The 20,657-nt window shown below is 44.1% G+C and overlaps 1 protein-coding gene across 1 annotated transcript in view; it reads right to left on the bottom strand.

Annotated features, from left to right (window-relative positions):
- The window catches only part of LEKR1 (leucine, glutamate and lysine rich 1), a 33,083-nt gene that overhangs the window by 5,895 nt on the left and 6,531 nt on the right, over positions 1-20,657 (bottom strand). The window contains exons 2-9 of the mRNA XM_066326468.1: positions 18,510-18,724; positions 14,733-14,852; positions 13,875-14,050; positions 12,226-12,411; positions 3,584-3,665; positions 1,997-2,074; positions 1,558-1,761; positions 413-506 (exon numbers count right to left, since the gene is read on the bottom strand). Of these exons, the coding sequence (XP_066182565.1) occupies positions 413-506; positions 1,558-1,761; positions 1,997-2,074; positions 3,584-3,665; positions 12,226-12,411; positions 13,875-14,050; positions 14,733-14,852; positions 18,510-18,724 (1,155 nt within the window). The remainder of the gene's footprint in view (positions 1-412; positions 507-1,557; positions 1,762-1,996; positions 2,075-3,583; positions 3,666-12,225; positions 12,412-13,874; positions 14,051-14,732; positions 14,853-18,509; positions 18,725-20,657) is intronic.

The raw sequence follows: 20,657 nt of genomic DNA, 5'->3' as shown, positions 1-20,657 counted from the left end.
TCCCAGGCCAGGCTGGGCAGGGTTTGGAGCACCTGGGACAGTGGAAAGTGTCCCTGCCCATGGCAGAGGTGGCACTGGATGGACTTTAAGGTCCTTCCAAACCAAACCAGTCTGGGATCCTGTGATTCCATGAACTCCAGCAAACATTAAATGTGCTTTGGGAAACGGGAGGCTCCCCAAAACAAACCCTTCCCTGGGAATTTAGGAGTTTGAGCCCCAGCAGACGCAGAGGTCAAAGGCAAACACGATTTGTGTGTTCCTGACAGAATTTTTGGCTGAGTCACTCCCAAACCATTCTGTGTGTGTGTCATGCCATGACTCCAGCGCTCGTGGCACTGCAGGAGATCACTGCCAGCTTTGCTGTGCCCTTTGTGATGAAAGTGCCACCCCCAAAGCAGAGCCCCAGAGTCACCTTGTCCCTCCAGGAGTCTTCGCTCCGCACCTTCTGCCTCAGCGCCTCCTGCAGCTGCTCCGTCCTGCTCTGCTGGGACACCAGCAACACTTCCCTGAAAAACACACAAATTCCATGGAGAGCTGGCCTGAAACCTGCCCTCACTGCTGCAGTGAGGAATTCCCTTTCCTTGCAGTGAAATCCTGCTCTTCCCTGCCCCAGCAATCGCCACGCGGAATCTCCACCCTCACCTGCCTCCTGAATTTCATGGTTTAAAGAAAATACAGCACTTGATCTTCCCCTTCAAATGGTATTTGAATACTTCTTTGATGCTTTCAAGACAAATTTCAAAGAACCCAGCGAAACTTACTTAAAATATTCCAACCAGAACTTGTATTTCATGACCTTGGCCTATTAGGATATTAATTTAAAAATTGTAATGAGTTTGGAACAAAACCCCTGAGCGCTTTCTGTCCTTCAAAGTACTGTTTGTTACATGGGGATTGTAGGGCCAAACTCCTGGAGAGGTGAAATTCCTGTCATTGATGTTGTTAACAACTTGTCCACCTCAGAAATGCCTCAGTATTCCCTCAGCCAGGGTCTTGGACAGGATCTGGGACTTGGGGAGGTGTGAGAGCAACTTCCCACCAGTTCAGTCTGGCTCTGAAGGGTCTCAGCTGTGAACAAAGCTGCCCTTGTCCCTGGGAATGCTTTTGAGATGTGGAAAAGAAAGCCTTGGGCTTCTGAGGGCTGTTTTCCCTGGACTGGGACCAAGTTTGAGTGCCTTTGCTTTGGACTCACCAACCTGAATCCATATTTTTTTAATTACCTGCAGGAGAATCTCCACCTCCAGTTTTACTCCTGACAGCCACAGGCTGGTTTTCAGCATTTAAAAGTGCCAGCAGGCACCAACTGTTCTGCATTTCAGGGCTTTGAATATTCCCTGGACCTCTAGCACAAATAGCAGAGGATTTGGGGCTCAGATAAAACCCAAATTAAAGCCCTGCAGTCCAAGCAGAACTTTTCTACTCCTATTTTTTACAGAACTTTTTTTCTCTTCCATTTAAGCCTTGTCTATCCCGTAAGAATTTTTTTAAAAAAATCCAATGACCTCCAAAATGTGCAGAATTTTCTGGAGCACCTGAGTCCAGCTCAGCTCCCTTTACCTTTCCTGTTTCAGCATCAGCACCTCCTGCTCTGTCTGGCTCAGGAGAGCTTTAAGGGTTTCCAGCTCACTCTCTGATCTCCCAGTTCTTCTTTTCAGATCTTCTTCTTTCCTTTCTTTCTCAGCCACTTCCTCCTGTAAATGTTTGCAGACTTGTTGGCAAATGAGAAGGGATTCCTCCTTTTCCTTCAGCTCTTTTGTAAGTCTACGGATGAAATAAAGAAGTAGCAGCATTGTGGTTACTATATTCTTATCTATAGACAGGAATAATAATGCCTGGGAAATCAAATCTTGGTCAAAACTCCATGTGTTCTTTATGAAGTTAAATCTACTGACTTGACAGAAGAAATTTTTGAAGTGTATTGCATCAAAACGGCATTAAAATAATAAAATGTTTGCTGTCATTGCTCAAAAACACGAAATATCATTTCAGCATTTACCTGGACTCAACAATTCCATTTTCATATTTGATCTTTTTCAGTTCATTCTGACAGACATCAAGTTCTGTTGACTTCACCCTAAAAAAACATTGGGGGAAAAAAAGGTTTTTGGTGGGTTTTTTTTTTTCCAAAAAAACTCCTGCAGCAGCCTGGACATCATTTCTGGGTGTATTTTCCTCCTTGCATTTTCCATTTCAGGTAAAAGGCCACAAACAGAAAGTTCTGTCAGCAAAGGTTGTGAATAACTGGAAGTTACATTTGCAGAGCCATCTCAGCCTGACCTGGCTCACAAATGTTGCAAACAAGAAAACAAGAAGTGAGGTCTTGCAACACCGATGACAGTTTTGAGAAAAAAAAAATGAATAAAATGGAACAAATCCCAATTTTGTAGGTAAAAGGGCTGGAAACTTTTCAGCTTTCGTGTCATTATGTCACCATTGCACCAATTAATAACCATGGTTAAGGTTCATATTTACATTTAAACAGATACAGAATATGTTGTTTTATTAAATGGTGCCCATATTAGTCCAGAATGTTAATTTACACTTGGAAAGCCCTCGGTGTTTATTTAAGTGTGTTCATGACATCTTTGTTTCCCACTCAATCCTTACATTATCACTGAAGTACTTTGTTGCTAAGCATCCCAAATATTTGCAACTGGATTATGGTCAGACCCCCTGAATAAAGGAACTGAAAGCACAAAGTGCAGAGCAGAGCAGCACAAATTCTTTGCTCAAATTCCAGGGAAAAATGGGGAAAAAGTGATGATGGATGGCCATGAGCCTGGCACTGCCAGCTCCTGACTGCTGAGCTTCACTTTTGGAGCTTCACAAACACAAATTTGTGCCTTTCCAGCATCATCTGACCCCTCCCTCTGAATTCTCCTGGAGATGATGTCCCCAGGCTGCTGCAGTGCCCAGTGAAGATTTCAGCTCTCAGCTGTAGAATTTGGAGTGTTTGGGTGGTGTTGGGGTGTCAGGCTCCTGCTGTGGGAGAGTTCTGAGTGGCTGGGGAGTGCTCTGGAAACGGGAGAAAATCCTGGAATGCTTTGGGTTGGAAGAGAGCCTAAAGCCCATCTTGTTCCACCCACATTCTCCATAAACCAGGTGGCTCCAAGCCCCAGTGTCCAGCCTGGCCTTGGGATCCAGGGGCTGCCACAAATCCCCTGGAAAACCTGTGCCAGGGCCTGCCCACGCTCCCAGGGAGCAATTCCTTCCCAATATCCCACCTAACCCTGCCCTCTGGCTGTGGGAAGCCATTCCCCCTTGTTCTATCCCTTTACATTCCTCCCCACACACATTTTTTAGTCCTGAAGTCAGGTGGATTTCCCAAACTGCATCCAACACCTGTGTGTCAGGTGAGGCACTGGAGCAGGCTCTTTATCCCCCCTCTGCAGCTCCATCCATCCCTGCTCCCAGCTCCCACAGCCAGGCAGGGGCTTAGAAATAATCACATGAAGATAAAATAGTTCCTTTGCTGGTCAAAACCTTCTTAGAGACAAGCAGCATTTGCTGGGGAAAAAAAAAAATAAAAGTGTTTTATGTTCTTTATGTGCAGTGGGAAGCAATCAAGGAATGGGGATCTTACAGCAACAGCTTCTTGTAGTGGTCCATCTCTGCTGTCACCTTCTGCAGCTGCAGGCCAGCTGTCTCCACCTGATTTGTTAAATCTGAAAGCAAAAACACGTGGTTGTGTCTCTGTTAATGTTAAATTAGTTCCCTTTGGGGGTTTGTTTCAGGTCAGACCTGCAGCTCCTTGCTCCCACCTCAGGCAGATCAGAGTCTTCAGAGGAAAAAAACTGGGGTTGGTTTGTTTGGGGTTCTTTATCCCACCAGAAAACACCAAATCCGACTACACTGAAACTTGAAATGCCTTAAATCAGACTGTTTGTACATAAAGCTGAGAGCAAACACATGCAGGAAAGTGAACCCAAAACTCACCTGGCATTTACTGCATCTGAAACTCTGACAGTAATTTAATGGTACTTGTAATTTAATTGTAATTTAATTGTGTACTTGTCTTATCCTCTAAATGTTATCTTTCTGAACACATCACCAGAGCTCCAATCAGCCACTGCCTTTTTCCCAGATCAATCCCTGTTTTTTTAATTAAATTATCTCATCTGGCTTTGTGTGCCTTAATATCATCCTTTTCTATGCTTCTAAATCCCAAGAACAGCCACGACTTGCAGATGTGAAGCCCTTTAAACTGAAGCACCAGCACATGGCTTAATCTGATTTTTATCTCCATGAACACATCACAAAATCATGGAATGGCTTGGGCTGGGAGGGTTAAAGCTCATCCAGTCCCAGCTCCCTTCCCCTATCCCAGATTGCTCCAAGCCCCATCCAAGCTGGTCTGGAACATTCCAGGGATTGGGCAGCAATTTGAGGAGCTCTAAATATGCGCATGGAACAAGAGCTGCCTTTCCAGAAGGCATAAGAATGATTTGAAATCAAAGTTTCTACCAAAAGGACAGCACCACAAATCACATGGGGGAAAAAAAAAATCCAATGACAAATCATTGCAACAGATCTGGAAGTAAAAGAAAAACCAAGATTATTCCTCAGCAAGGAACAGCAGCCAAAGTGAGGTGATTTTGTCTCTGAAGGGAACAGCTCCAAAGACAGTCCTTCAAAGTTCTCTGCTGTATCTTCCCAGAAGCCAAATCTGTCATTCCAGTTCTTAAATTTATCATTTCACCCCCAATTCCCTGAATTTCTGTAACTTTTCCCACATGTCTCTTCCAGTCATTTCCAGCAATGATGATGGATGATCCCAGGGTGGGATTTCCTGCCAGCCACACCTTATCTTAGTAAAACCTACAATTGGAAGAGTCCCCTCTTTTCAGTAGAGGGAAAAGGAAAGTTGTTCATTAGACTACAACAACAACAAAAGAAAAATCAGGGAGAGAATTATATAGGGTAAAACACACAGGACCTGTCAGATCCATTCCCAAACGACCAGCATTTATAAAGAGCTTTTTGAAGAGAAAAGTAATATTTCTTGGACTTGACTAAACCCTTGGAAAAATCATGGAAAGTTCATTGTAGAAGCTCATTCTCCAGACTAAACCCTTGGAAAAATCATGGAAAGTTCATTGTAGAAGCTCATTCTCCAGACTAAACCCTTGGAAAAATCATGGAAGGTCATTGCAGAAGCTCATTCTCCAGACTAAACCCTTGGAAAAATCATGGAAGTTCATTGTAGAAGCTCATTCTCCAGACTAAACCCTTGGAAAAATCATGGAAGTTCATTGCAGAAGCACATTCTCCAGACTAAACCCTTGGAAAAATCATAGAAGTTCATTGCAGAAGCACATTCTCCAGCCCCTGCTGTGGGTGCCAGAACCAAACCAACCCATTTTTGTGTGAGCACCAGTGGCACCAACCCTCAGGTGTCACTGCACTGAGGGGAGCAGAGCTCCAAGCTGTGACAATTGGTGACACTTTCCCTTGTCCCTGAGCCAGCCAGGCACCCTCTGGCCACACCAGGCCACCTGCAGTCCCTGCTGCTCCCTTCACTGGGTGTCCCTCTGCAGTGCATTGTCCTGCACTTTCCCAAAGCTAAATCCGACTTTCATTTCCTGGCAGTGTCTGTCGGAATTCCTACAGAAAAGGGAGCAGCTCTGGCCTCAGCTGCCAAGCAGATGTGAGGCACAGCACTGGGAACCAGCCAGCCCTGACAGCAGGAACGTGACTCTGTGGGAACAGATTAAACCCAGATTAGTGTGGACAGACACCAGGAAGAGCAGAATCCTCTGCCCATCCTCACAGGCTGCTGTGGGGATGATTTTTCCCAAACAGCTCCTTCTGACCTTTTTTAAATGGTTGTTTTCAAAAGATTTCTACCAATAGTTAGTAACTGTGGTATTTTTTTCTTCTCCTTCAAAGTGGCAGTATGGACACAAGTTGTGGAATAAAGGAAAAGGAGAGGGATGATGCTGGTTTGGTTCTGTACTTTGGGTGGTCTCTCTCAACGCTGTTTCCTCTTTCACTCCATTTGTTGTCAGAAGTTTTCATGCTCACTGAGCATGGACAGGAGTTTTTCATGAGGGAATAGATGGATTTAATCATACAAATGGTTTCTGTAAGTCATCTCTAGAGAGAATTCCCACCAAAGTCAGTGGGAGCTGGTGAGCAGAAAGTCCCACACCCATGGAGGCAGATTTCAATGAAAACCGTGGTAAAAATGAGGCAACTAATAAGGAGAATGGCAATACAAATGGAAACTTGTGCTGAAAACTTGCTGAACAGAGGAAAATGCATTCAAATGTTTATGTAAAAATGTTCTCTGGTAATGAAAATAAAGCCTATTGCAAAACCTGCAAAGGCAACAGAAAGAACTCACACTGTGTAATAGTGATACTGGGCCCAATGCTGCCAGGAGAGGCAAACACTCAGCAGCCCAAATCCATCTCAGTTTCATTCATGTTTAATTTTAATTATTTTTGTGACTCAGAATGGCTCTCACCACAGTCACAATCCTTCCAGTAACCTCTCAGTGAGCCTCTGCTGTGACAAGGACAGAGACTGAGGGGCACAGCCCGAGCGTGCACGAGGATCTGATGAACCACAGAAACAGAACCAAGCTGGGCACTGTTTCCTCTTCCCTGGGCAAATTGCATCACTGCAGCCCCTGGTGTGTGCAAAACACCCAGCAGAGTCTGCCCAGAGCTGGCTTTCAGGAATTTAACCACCCAGTCTGCATCCAAGGGCACGGTGCCCCAGCTCCTGCCTGGAAACAGCAACAACTGGTAAAGTTTTCAGTGAAAAATAAAAATAATAAGCAGCACATTGGGTAAGAAGCCACTCTGGAAGCCATCAACTCCACAGCTAATTCCTAACAGATTCCCAGTGAGGCTGGATCAGAGGCACACGTGGTAGAGCTGTGTAATTTTCTGCTTTTCCTGCAAAACCTACAAAATCCAATCCAATGCAATTTCCGACAATTTGGGGGTAATCTAAATAAAAGCTCAATGTTTCCTACGTGTGCACAAAAAAAAAAAAAAAAAGGAGATGATTTCCCTCTAGTTAAGACTTTTATGGGAGGGGTTCATAAGCAGAGCTCAAATACATTAGGGAATTCCAGGATGGTTTGGGTTGGGAAGGACCTTAAATCCCATCCCAGTGCCACCTCCAGGGATGGAGCAGCCACAGCTTGAGGCTCAAAGCCATCTGCCACTGCCCAGGAGGGTTTGGATCCTCCACCTTCCTCTCCCCTCCAGACCTTTGGGTCCTCTCTGAGCCAGCAGGAACCAGCCTGGAACTCAAAGCTGGAAGCCTGAGGAATTGGAATAGAGAACACACAGATCCTTGGCCAAAGCAGACTGGAACCCAGCCCCTCTTGCTGCATTTCTCTTGTATCCTGGGAAATAGAAGGTTGTAACAATTATTTAAAACTTACTCAATAACTAGCCCTTGTATGGGCCCTGAATTTGGCCAATGAGCTGTGTCAAAGGGGGCAAAAATATTTCATTTTTCTCAGAACGCTAATTCCAGGCAAGTTCAGACGTACACTTAACACAGATAGTTTGCAGTACATTTATTTAGAGAGCATAACAGGCAATCTGTGAGAAATATGAAATACATCCACAACAAATCACTGTGTCAGAGCAGGAAAACGTTGCCTCACCACGTGTTTCTAAGGAGACCAAAGAAGTGAAGTAACACCCCAAGTCCCTGCACAGAAGAGAATTATTTGTATTTATAATAGTTCATGTACTGTGTGCTTTAAGATAATTTTTTTTTTCTGTCTACACAAGAAAGTCCTTCTTTTAATCTGTGACTCACAAAAGTCTGGAAGGAGCCCAGGGATGGACTCCAGATTTAGATCCTTTCTGGAAACCTCAGCAGTGCCATCAGGAAGTGTCCAGATCACTCAGAGCTGCCAGGAACTGGGAGGATGTGCCAGGAGAGGAGTGACTGGGGCTTATCTCCCTCAGCATATGTTGCTGACCACTGCCAGACTGGACTTTCTGCTTCATTCTTTCACCTTCATATAGAAAACCAGCAGAGAAAAAGCAGAAAAAGGGACCAGATTCTGCACAGTTCTGAGTGGGACAAATCAAGGGCAGCCCCGGTGCCCTCAACAGAATAAACCAGCAACTGCAACCACGCAAACATGACAATCTCCAAGACCTTAAAAATCCTTAAATAGGAGAAAAAATGTTATTTTGGCAAAGCCTGCTCCCCTCCCACTCCCCCAGTGACACATTACAAGCACGCCTGCACTCAGAAGGATTGGATTTGCTCATCCATGGCCAGGGTTCACACTCCAGCATCAAAGGACTGGGTCTAAAGCCTGAATTTTCTGCCTGTATTCCTGCCTGTTTGAAGCCAAGCTAATTGGGATCTGTCAAAATTCCTACAGACATGCTTCCCCTACACATGAAAATTGGTTTGAAATACTGTCCTTACTTATTGGCTGGGAAAACTGAACAGGAAAAAAAGAAAAGAGAATCTGATCTTAATATTCCTTGGGGATAATTTTTTACCCTCAGTGTTTAGGCCAAGCAGACAAAACAAAACACAATAAACACATATTCTTTAATACAGAATTATGGTTTGGGTTGGAAGGGACATCAAATCCCATCCAGTGCCACCCTGCCATGGGCAGGGACACCTTCTGTGTCCCAGGGTGCTTCAAACCCCAGTGTCCAGCCTGGCCTTGGGCACTTCCAGGGATCCAGGAGCAGCCACAGTTGCTCTGGGAGTTCCAGTCCAGCCCCTCACCACCCTCACAGCCAGGAATTCCTTCCCAAAATCCCATCTGGCAGTGGGAAGCCACTCCCTGTGTCCTGTCCCTTGTCCCCAGTCCCTCTCAGCTCTCCTGGAGCCCCTTTGGGCCCTGCCAGGGGCTCAGAGCTCTCCCTGGAGCTTTCTCCTCTCTGAGAAGGAGAACCTGCATTCCTGCTTTTCCTCAAGAAGCAAAGTGTGGCTCTTCTCTCAGTCACACTCTGCAGCAGCCTGACCCCTACCATGGAACTGGGGCTGTTTTCCATGAATTCCTGAGCCTCCTCTTGCACCCAGGCTGCTGAAAAGCTCTAATGAGCCACTGCCTCCTCACACTCTGCTCCACATTCCCCAGCTCTCACCCTCCTGAGCCTTCCCACTGCAGCTGGAATTCATAAAATAATACATTTCAACAGCACTTGTAGCATGAATAGGGGCTGTCTGAACTGCAGCCTACCTCCCAAAGCTCTTCAAAGTGGTCTTTAAAGTGCCAGTAAAGACACTTCAGGAGATGAAAACACCTCTTTTCCATGAGGAGTGTTAACATTCCCTCTCCTTTCCAGGAGCAGGGATAACATTCCCTCTCCTTTCCAGGAGCAGGGATAACATTCCCCTTCCAGCTCCTCCAGCTGCCTGCAGTTTTCCATCATCTCTCATCAGCCTCATTATGGCAGCAGATCACCAAGTTTATATCTGGAGCTGAAATAACCTATGGAGCAGGAGGCAGCAGAAGACTAAAAATTCAGATTTTTGGCAGCGTCGCCAGCAATTTCAACCCATCCAGAGCAAGGCCAGAGCTGTCATGAGCTAAAGACAAACCACAAGGACTTTGGGGAAGAAAAATGATTCTTTATCTGTGATTAACTAAAGGATTTAGCTGGTAATAAAATGAAAGCAGAAATCTCTTAGGAGCCCGTGCTACTGCAGCCCTGCTGCTGCCAGCACCACGAACACAGACACATTATCACCAGGATTGATTTTTGATTTGGGGAGTCTGATTAGACAATTATCCAGCAGACCTTACCCTGTGCTGAGCATTTGTCAAGACCTGTCACCTCTCTCCAACTGGGTGATGCTCTGTGAGGCTGAAAAGTGGCCTGAGCCCAGCAATCCAACTGATCCCACAAATCCCCCACAAAGGGAATCTTTAGGAAGTCACAGCAGGCATGAGAACAAAAAACAACAGCAGAAACAACTGCTTGGTTCCTGCTCTTGCCAATGCCTGCTGTGATGTGAAATAATCATGATTTTACAGTTCTGGGAGAAATATGCAACAGAAGAATGCTCAAAATACTGGCTGCAGAAAGGAAAACCCTTTAAAAACGTGGAAATCACAAATCCTGGTAGTTTTTTTATTATTTCTGGAGTGTCAAATTATTTCAGAGAGGGACTTTGGAGTAGTTTGTGGGAGAAAAAAAATCAAAATAAGGCAAAAGCCCAAGCTCCTCCCAAAGCATGGACACTCAGGATGTGGCTCATTTGCACACCCTGACTTTGGACAGGACAAATCCACTCCCTGGAACTGATTTCCAGTAAGATGTTGTTTGTTCCCACTCATTTATTTTAATACAATGGCAAACTCATTTCATATTTAATGTTTGTTTCATGAAAAAAAAAATCCAGTTTGATATTTCAAAGAGAATCATTTTTATCAGCAGTGCATTAACTGGGTTTATTACCCCGACCCAGCAACGTGTTCCCCAGAGCCAGACCCCTTCAAATCCTCCTGGATTTGTGTTTTACTGATCCATTCAGGAAGGGGGGAATCCAAATGCCTGAGCCAGCAGCTTTCCTGCCTTGAAACCTCCTTCTGGATGCCCACATCAAACGTTTTACTGCTTCTTAATAACTCATTTATTAGCAAGCGACGGCTACATTTTCATTAATAAATTTTAAAATGTCTCACGTAAAACATCAAGCAGCTTAGATGGTATTTTTAGTCATCATTAAGATTTTGCAGGATCCTAATATTCTGCATGAATTCCATGTATGAGGAGGTTTAACTGTGTTTTCTCCATAAAACCTCTGTTGTTTTATATTTCAGTGCAGATTTTCAACCTGGGGCAGTGGAAAGTGTCTCTGCCCATGGCAGGGAGTGGAATGGGATGAACTTTAAGGTCTCTCCCAACCCAACCCAAACCATTGCAGGGTTCTTTGATAATTAATTGTGATGGGCTTTTGCAACATGCTAATTTAGGGAAAGCAAATTCAGGTTTTGAGAAGATCCAAGAAGCCTTGCAGGCCCCCCAAAAATATAGAACACACTGAGCAACCTTTGAAAAATACAATAAAATAGAGACTGAAAGAACCTCTCTTTAAGTAAGTATAGGAATAATAAGGCAATTCTGCATGGAGTTAAAGGGGGGCAAAGCTGAAAATGAAAGTGTTTGTTTGCCAGGTTCATGAAGAAACCCTGAACTCGCTGCTTGCAGCAACCTCTGGAGTCAACAGGGGGGAAAAGGAACTCAGCTAAGGGCAGCTTTCCTATCAGCACAAATACAGCAATACAACTGTTTGATGTTGTGATGTTGACCCACGTATTTCAGATTATGATGAGATTTTATGTCCACTGCTCCTTATTATTTCTACAAAGACAGAAGATGTCTTTGCTGGAGCTTTTTAACAGTACTGTTATAAACCCAAACCAATTCAATATTCAAATATAAGCTATTATTATATGATCACAATATAATAAGGAGTGATAGTGCCCGTCCTCAGCACCGGGGGTTGGTAACTCAGGGATGGGAGCTCACTTGTGGTGTTTTCACAGATCCTGAGAAGCAGTGAAGTTCCCCCACTGTGACCTGCTGTGTGTCACACCTTTCAGGGTGTCCCCAGGCTGAGCACAAGGCAGATGGGGACTCCAAACCCTGCCTGGAACAGCACAACCTCAAACATGTTCCCAAGGTCTTAAAATACCGCTGAGCCAGAGCTGTGAATGCAAGAGGAAAGAGATCCAAGAGATACCAACAGAAATAATCCTTTCGGAGTCAGCTTTTGTCTGCAAGGGTATCATTTCAAGTGCTGTCACTGCTCTCACCCTTTTCAAGAGCATTCTCTGCTTCCTGAGACACAATCAAGGGCGGATCATTATTGCCTCCTGATTAATGACTCAGAGCAAAGGAGTCAAAAGAGCAAACCTGCTTTTCAGCCCTGTTCTGAGAAGTCCTTCCTGGTCCTGAACTCAAAATGAAACCAATTCTTTGAATGTTACCCTCAGAGCCTGAATGTTCTACTTAAGATGGACAATTAACAGCAGGACCGTATTCCTTCATCATTCTTCTCTTGTCCTTCACCTGCCCTCGCAGTCATCTCTCTGGTGTTCCCAGCAACTCCAGACTCCTTGGGGTGACATTCCCTCCTCCTGACTGTACAACACCCCCTTTCATTCAGGCCTCTTGAGTCTTCCCACAGTAACAACCACAATTTGGACGCTTTTACAAACTTTTTTCCCCTCGGATATTTTGCTAAGAAAGGATGAAAAACTTCTCTTACCCAGAGTTTCCTTCTGCAGCTCTCGGCAGCGGCTCTGGAGCTCGTTCCCCTGCTGAAGGGAAGTCTGGAGCTGCTGAGTCTTCAACTCCACTGTGTCAGCCACCTCAGTGAGGTGTTTGACCTTCTCCTGCAGACACTCGTTCTCCCGCTGCGATTTTGCCAACTTCTGGTTCAGTTTGGGGATTTCTGAGGAGGCAAAACAAATCCGTGGGGATCTGTTGTTAAATTATGTTAATTGTGAACAAAAACACCAAAGATTTTAAAGGGCATTCACAGGCCAACAAAAATAAGTGGAGCTAAATTGTTTTGGTGTAGAAAGCTGGATTTGAGGGTGGGTGTGATATTCCTGCTGGGGCACTAGTCTGAAGTGGGAAATGGGATGAGGGATACAGAGCCTAGGTAAGAAAGGCTCCACTCCTGCTTCCACACTCATCCTCTGCGTGTTTGGAGCACTACAGCAAAACCAGAACAACTCCAGAAAAGAAACCTTGAGATGTATGGATGCCTCTGAGGCTGAAGGTGTTTGCAGGGCCATGTGCTGCCATCCCCTTCAGCCAGAAGCAGGCAGGGAATGAGCCAAGGAAGGGAGGACTCCTCAGGACACAATGTGGACAGTGACATTTCTGTTCCCTGCTCTTACAGGAGTGAAGATGAGGGAGGGATGTTGTGGGCACACATCTCCAGCAGGCAGGAGCCCTCTGTGTCCCAGCAGCTCCTGCCTCTCCAGGCTTCCCAGAGCCCTTCCCAGTGGGAACAAAGCACTCATTGAGGAGGAATTCACTGCTCATGCCCCAGGAAGCACAGCCCAGCTGCTGTATCCAACAGCTCCAGCATTCCTGAGCTGCTCCAGGCAAGGTTTCACTGGAGCTGTGGATCTGCACTGGAGCTCCCTGGGACAGAGGGAGGTGGGAGATGTAAATCCCTCAAAGCCCTGATCAGACTGACCCCCAAGGTAAATTTGGGCAACAGTGGGATCTCTGGGTTGTCCTGTGCATGGCCAGGAGCTGGACTTGATCCTTGTGGATCCCCCAAACTCAGGATACTCTCTGCTTTTGTGAGTCAACGCAACAGCAGCTCATCCACACTGAAACGTGCTAGGAGAAAAGAATATGTCTGAATATTATTTCTGAAGGCCTTTAAAGCTGTAAAAGTGGGCAGCTGGGAAGCTCTGACTGTTGCAGTCTGTAACTGTACCACTGCACACTCTTTTCAGTGAAACAAATCTCAGCTGAGGCACAGCAAAAATGGAATTGAAGGCTCAGAGTCCCAGCCTGAGGCTGGGCTGAGCACTCCTGAAGAAGCCCTGGGTTGTGCTCTGCTCTCAGCTCCCCTCCTCAGCCCTGAAGGCCACCGTGGCTGGAGCAGGAATTCCCTGGGGCCAGGGGAATCATCCCCAGCCCAGGGGCTGCTCTGTGCCCCTTCCAGGCCCAAGGAGCCCTCAGAGCCCTCAGGCTGCATTTGGCACTTTGTTCTCACTCAGAAATTGAGGGCAGAGCTGCTGATGCTGGTGGGATGCTGCCCCAAGGGAAAGGCTGCAGCCTGCTCAGTTTTTGGGGAGCAAGAGACTCCACATCCCACAGGGATGCTGCACCACCACCCTGGAGGATCCTTTTTTTTCTCTTGCCCAAGATGGTTGCAGGATGTTTTACCTGTCAGAGCCTCTTTGCTCACGGCTTTTATTTGCCGAAAAATTTCTTCCTTCATGGCAGCAAAGTTCTCCAGGTTGGTGGAGATGACCTCTTTAATACTGTCTAATTCATTTCTAATGAAAGGGAAGAGGGAGACAGCCTTGTTCAGGGTGGAGCAATGGTGATCCAAGGTAGTTCTGCATCAAAGAAAATACACCAGCTGTACATTTTAGATCATTTATAAATTATATGGTTTAATATACTATATTAATATATTCATATTAACACAGTAAAATATAAAATTAAACACATAATTTATATTAAAATAAGATAAACTTATTTCTATAAACATATAAATATGTAAATTAAACATATAAATTAAATATATAACTAGTATATTAATAGATCAATATATCTAACAATATATAAAGTTATATATATTACAAAATGACAATATATATATAATTTAAATTGTATACATATATTATAAATAGTATTGTTTATAAAATATTTTATAAATTATTTTATAAATAAAACTTGGGAATTAGACTAAGCTTGGCAACTACATTCCCATTATCTGATAATTGATACTGCACTGGGTTACAATAATCTAGTGTATGAAATGTGCTGTGCATTGAATAGATGTATAATGAGTTTCCCCATCTAAATGTTCAGAGGTTTTATGCATAAATGAAGAAGACTGGGTTTGTTTCATGAATAAAATCCTGTACAGGAAATTATAGACTCATTTTTAATTGAGAAGTCAGAGTTATCATGTTTGAACGACTGTATGGCCAGGTTTATGGGGAATCTTTATAAACCATATTTATGTAAGAAATGGAGCATTTCCAGCATCAGCATTTCTTCTTGGGTTCTCACCTGAGTGTCTGTGACTGTTTGTAGGCAGCTTCCTTCTCCTCCTGGAAATACTGCAAATCAGCTTTCACACTTTTCATCTCCTCCTGCTTGGTTTTAAGTTCCATTGTCAGGGTTTTTATCCTGTAGACGTAAATAAAACAATCAGAAAATTGCTTGCAGCAAGAATTTCAGCTTTCTCAGGGCAGGACCCAGCTCTGTGCTGGCCTCAGACACAGCAAACACCTCCAGAACATCCCCCGAGGTGTTCCTCACCTCTAACATTTACCTTGGGAACTTTTCCTTGCAGCACCAGTTTGTTTTTCAGGCCCAGCTCTCCCAGTGTAAATAAACACAGTTCAAACATTGCTCTTTCAACAATTCAGCACTCGCTCCCATAATTGTCAGGAAATGAATGGAACTGCACAGGAATAAAAGAGCTGAATCCAATTCCCTTCCTGTGGCACATGTGAGGAACAATCCCACACAGCCCATCAGCCCCAGCTGCTTTCTGTAGATAACCATCCTAAAGCAGCCTTCCAGCCCCAAAAATACAACTCCAGTGACAAGCAACTGTTCAAAACCAGCCCCTGTTTAAGCTTTCAACACTTACTGTTCACACAGAGAAAATGACCTGTTTGTCTGCTGGTGACTCACTGCCACAAGGAAATAAATAATATTTGAATAGACAAGTATTTTACAAAACCAAAGCCTGGCAGAAGCACTTACATCAGCCTTGGCTTCAATTTTCAACAGCAGAAGAGAATGAGAATGATTTATACTGAAAATATATAAAAATTAAACCAAACCATGACAGTGCATTAGTTACTGTTATCACATAGATCAGCACTAAAATGCACATTTTAAAAAATGTTAGTCCTGGTTAAGAAACCTGGAGCTGCAGAGCTCTGATAAAATCTGAACTGAACATCTGGGAGTTAAAAAGCAAATTTTGGGGCTCAGTTGTGATCCCTGGAAAAAAAAATTAAGACATTGAAGACATTCCTGGCATTATGTTTTTAGGAAATTTTACCTATTGCTACCTGCAGATTTCCAGGAGGTGGAGAGAAGGAGGGGAGAACTAAACCCTGCTGGATTGTGGTTGGGAGCAGAACCATTGTCACTCACAAGGCAACAGCAACAGGATTTCAAATCTGCCTTTGCAGACGAGGAAAAAAAAGCAGTGATTTATCACTGACCAATAACAAATCCAAACTCTGGGAGCCAGGGAGAGCCAGATGCTCATTTTCCATTCTGATTCTAGAATGGGGAGTATTTGAAGTATTTTGGATTAAAAAGAAACTGGGAAATAAGGAGAGACATGTTTTCTTCCTCTTTCCATTCCCGAGATGACATGAAAGGGATTTTTCCAGCCTGTCCTGCTCAGTCACACACACAAAAAAAAAAACAAGGTGGAAAAGGCAAGACAGATGCACTCCACTGTTACCATCAGAAGGATTTTTGGTCTTTCACAGCACAGAAATAATCCCTGAGCTCCCCTGGGATTCCCAGTGGGATGGAGCAGCACTGGCACTGCCAGCGAGCACAGGATGCACACAGGAGCATGGAACACTCTGTCCAAAAAAAAAAAAAAAGCTCCACCTCAGTATTTTTTCACTGCCATGAAAGTTTGGGAACTGCCCAGAGCCAGGAGCTGCTCACTTTCATTTCACAGCCAGCAGCTGCTCGTTTTCAGTTCAGAAAGTGGTGAATCATCACCCCTGGAAGCGTCCAAGAAATGTGTGGATGTGGCACTTGAGGACATCTCCAGCCTTGACATCCATTTTACATTGCCTACACTGGATGCAGCAGGAATTTAGCTAATTGAATTAATAAAAATTCAATTAATTAGCAAGCCTGAAGTGATTTTAATAGAGAATGAGGTTGAATAGCTGAGTGGGCTCAGTGCAGTCCATCCCCCTTCTCCTGCCAGGATCTCAAAGGAAAAGTAACCAAGGACAGGTAAAGCCCCAGGTGGCTTTCAAGGTTAACCACAGGTACAAACAGGAATACCTGAACCTAGAGGGAAGAAAAACCTCAAACAGTCTGCAACTGATAAGAGAGCCTCAATCCCTTCATCTAGCAGAGATAAAAGTAAGAAAAAAAGACATGTTTGGCTTCTGGGAGCAGTGAATTTGTCAGCCTGAGCAGAGCCAGGATGTTGAATAGTTTATACCACAGCACAAGGTAGTCAGAGAGGCCCAGGATAGCAAGGAGAAGATAAGGAATATCCAGCCAAGTTATTTAACAAGGCAAAATTGATTTATGGCTGCAATGGAAACCTACTGCAAGTATTCCACTTGATTTCAGCAGCTTTTAAATCAAGCGGAGCCTTAGGGGGGGGAAAAGTGCAGAGATAAAAATTTTATTAACTGTTCCAGCTTTACTACAAAAAGTCAGCTCGATGAAAATTTAAAGTTTTAGCTCTGGCCAATGATCCTCAACAAGAAGAATGTGCTGTCAGTGCATTTGCTCACACACTGGATCCTGTCACCAGAGCTGCCACCCAGGGTCGTTAAAGGGACAAGGAGCAAACAAGCTTTAAAAATAGATATTCAACCACAGAAAAATGTTAAATATCGGGAAGGAGGAGGAGGTGGAAGATGTTAAATTTAAATGAAAAAGATGTTGCAAGAAACATTATGAGTAATTTACAAGATAAATGCATTTTGCTCACTTTTGGTCTAAAATGAATCTTTTATTAGTAATATTAGCAAGCAAAAGCCTAACTCAATCCATTAATAAGTTAAATTTTTAACAGCATTTGAGTGATTCTCTAAGAAAAAACAGGTTTCCAAAACATTTCAGTCCAATCTCAAGAGCACCATCAGCTCTAGCTCTGCCTTGGTGTGAGGCAGTCACACAAGGAACACCCCTCCTGGGGATCCCAAAAATCAAACTGAGCTGATAATTAAAATTAGAACCTCATCCTTACAAAAAACTTCTGTCCACTTGAGTCAAATGAGTAAAAAATGACCCAGGAGTTTCTGGTGGCCTCAATCCATCAGTAGCAAACTTGAGCAAACTGCATTTTTATAAGGTATCTTTTATTAATTGACTATAAACATTATTTATAGTCCTATTGTAATCAATTAATGGAACATAACAACAGATTCAAAATATGTGCATAGAAAAGATACAAACACTGTATGAGCTGAAACAACACACTTGAAGGTGTCCTAATTGTGCCTTGAAAACCCAAATGTGCTCTGAGATCTATCATTAATTACTGGAGTTCCTTAGGCACAAAATTCCCCTTTAACTGGGGCCTTCCCATATCTGTAAGGATTTGAAACTTCCTGTTTGTGAAGCAAAATGCCCCTGGCAGTTCCCAAACTGTTCCTTGTTGCTTTAGGATTCTGTACCAGCCCTGCAGAGAGGGAATCCTGAGATTCCCAGGGAAGAACTCTGGGAATTCCTCACCAGGCTTCTGTGAGACTGCCAGCCCAAATTTCAGACCTGTGGAACACCCAGTCCTGTGGAATTTCCTTTGGAATATCAGAGATTTATTACAAGATGATAAGATGAAATATCCATCCCCTCCCTTTGGGAATGTGTGCAGGGGAAATCCCTCTGAGTGCCTTCTGGCCTTTCCTTCACCTTCCACATTTCGACAGCTCCTAAACCGCTCAGGAATTCTGAACCTGCTCCCAAGGGATGCTATGAAACAGGATTTAAATCAAGTATTAGAGTGTATATGGGCCATCTGAGAAAAGCAAGACAAATGTTATTTGTATTTGAAGCTGCTCTGGGCTGAAATTCCCCAGCAGAGGATCACCAGAGGAGACAACGTGCTCTGACCTTTCTGTTTTGGATTCGCTCTCGGCCCGACAGCGCTCGAGGTCGTGGTGAAGAGCCTGCAATTCTGCCTGAAGCCTCTGCTCCCGTTCCAGACTGCCTTTATAAACTTTAATCTCCTTCTCCATTGCCTTGACTTTGTCTTCCATCACCTTCAACTCGTGCAGTGTCAAGTAGCTGACTCCGCAGTATTTGCACACTGTCTGCTCCCGGGGCATCTACAAAGAGAGAAAATGCTTCAGATTGTCTGTAAGAAACAGGTTTAAAAAAAAAAAAACAAAACAACCTCAGTGACACTAAGAAATTATAATAAATCCAAACAATTTAAACTATTTACTGCTCTGGAACATTAAGGTCAGATGATGTCATTGCTTTAACAAATAAAGACAAAAATCCTCATTAGCGAAATGAGCCCCAGCTAGGGCAGCACTTTCCCTTCCTGGCAACATCCCAAGATACATCAGCTCTGGCAATTTGGGATGTGGGAACTCCCACTGAAATGCTAAAGCACTTCTGAGTTAGGTTGGATGTATTCATTGAAAAAGAAATGCTGTGTTTTAGAAAGCTATTTCATTAATGAATCTGGGATGGCCTGTGCCAGATAAATGTTATTCCTCTGGGTTTCCAACAACTCGTATCCAAGTGAAGGAGGCAAGATGAGAGAGAGTGAATAAAGTGATGTAATCCACAATCCTCACAGAATTAATTCATGACTGATGCTGGTGTGGTGGCCATGGCACTGGGGTGCTGTGGGATGTGAAACCCCTTTGCCAGGTATGAAGGACTCAGGAGTGATTACAAAACACAGAGCATGTAACACACATCCAATGGAAAGGTCATTTCTTAAACAGACTTTTCCAAGTGATCTGCTTATTAACCTTCCAGCAGGGAACACACAAGCACCTGATCAAACAGTTTAAGTCCAATTAAGAAACTTTGTTTTACAGAGGAAGAAAAAAAAAAAAAAAGTTTTGAGACATTGGGATAAACAGAAAGAAACCCTACCCAGAGGAAAGAAAAGAACTTTCAACGACTATAAATTAAAGACTCATACAACAACCTTTAGTAATTTAGATACAGTTTGATATAAATGGTGTTTCAGAAGGCCCTGGACAAGCTTTATTTCCCCATTTTTAATGTTGCCCCAGTTTAAACCCCTCCTGGTTACAGCTGCTCTGAAGCAATGAAAATGCAAGTTTATTTTTCCTGGCAGCTGCAGCCTGTGCTTGGAAACCTGAAACTGTTCTTCAGGGTGAGTACCCCGAAGTTCCAAAGCACTGGAATGAGTGCACTGAAAAAAAGGACAAAATGAGCTGTGCAGGGAGCACGGGAGGGGGTTTTATCACAGAGAGCACACGGTGCTCTGTGCAGCACAGCCACTGCTGCTGCTCACACAGACAGCTGAGAACTTTCACTGCTTCTCCCAGCAAAACCAAGATAGAATCACCAGGGGCCTGAACTGGAAAGGGTTTGTGCAAGTACTGATACTTCTGAGTTTTCAAAGTCAGTTTTGTTACTGAATTTCAAAATAAATGAAGTCACAGAACAATAAATACCCTCTGTCTAAGGCTCAGTTGGAGGTGGGTCCTGCTCTCCTTCCCATCCATTCCTCAGGTGAAATGAAAATCTGAGCAGCTTGGATTTTACAGTATTTGCTACAGAGTCGAAAAAAAATCACAGAACAGGAAATTCTGAGTAAATCAGGACCTTGCTGTGCACATTAATAATTACCCTGCAAGCACAGCAATAATTGTACAGATTGAACAGCTTCCAAATATCCTCCTTAATATATGGAACAGCTCCCTGACAGCAGGAATGGATTTGGCACATGTTGAGTGAGGCCAACCACAGTTAATTTAAACCCAGCCCATCTGCCCAGTGTACCTGGAAAATTAACAGGTGAAGAAAGAAGGAAGTGAGCAGTGTGAGGAAGGCACTGACCTGACTTCCCATCCTAAATCCCAGGCTCCTCTCTCATGGAATCACAGGAGGATTTGGGTTGGGAGGGACCTTAAAGCCACCCCTGCCATGGCAGGGACATGTCCCACTGTCCCAGGTCACTCCAAGCCCCAGTGTCCAGCCTGGACTTGGGCACTGCCAGGGATCTGCTCTGGGCACCCTGTGCCAGCCCTGCCCACCCTGCCAGGGAAC

This window comes from Sylvia atricapilla, chromosome 10 (genome assembly GCF_009819655.1).
Source record: "Sylvia atricapilla isolate bSylAtr1 chromosome 10, bSylAtr1.pri, whole genome shotgun sequence".
NCBI classification, from domain to species: domain Eukaryota; kingdom Metazoa; phylum Chordata; class Aves; order Passeriformes; family Sylviidae; genus Sylvia; species Sylvia atricapilla.
This window is presented reverse-complemented; position numbering and strand designations above follow the sequence as displayed.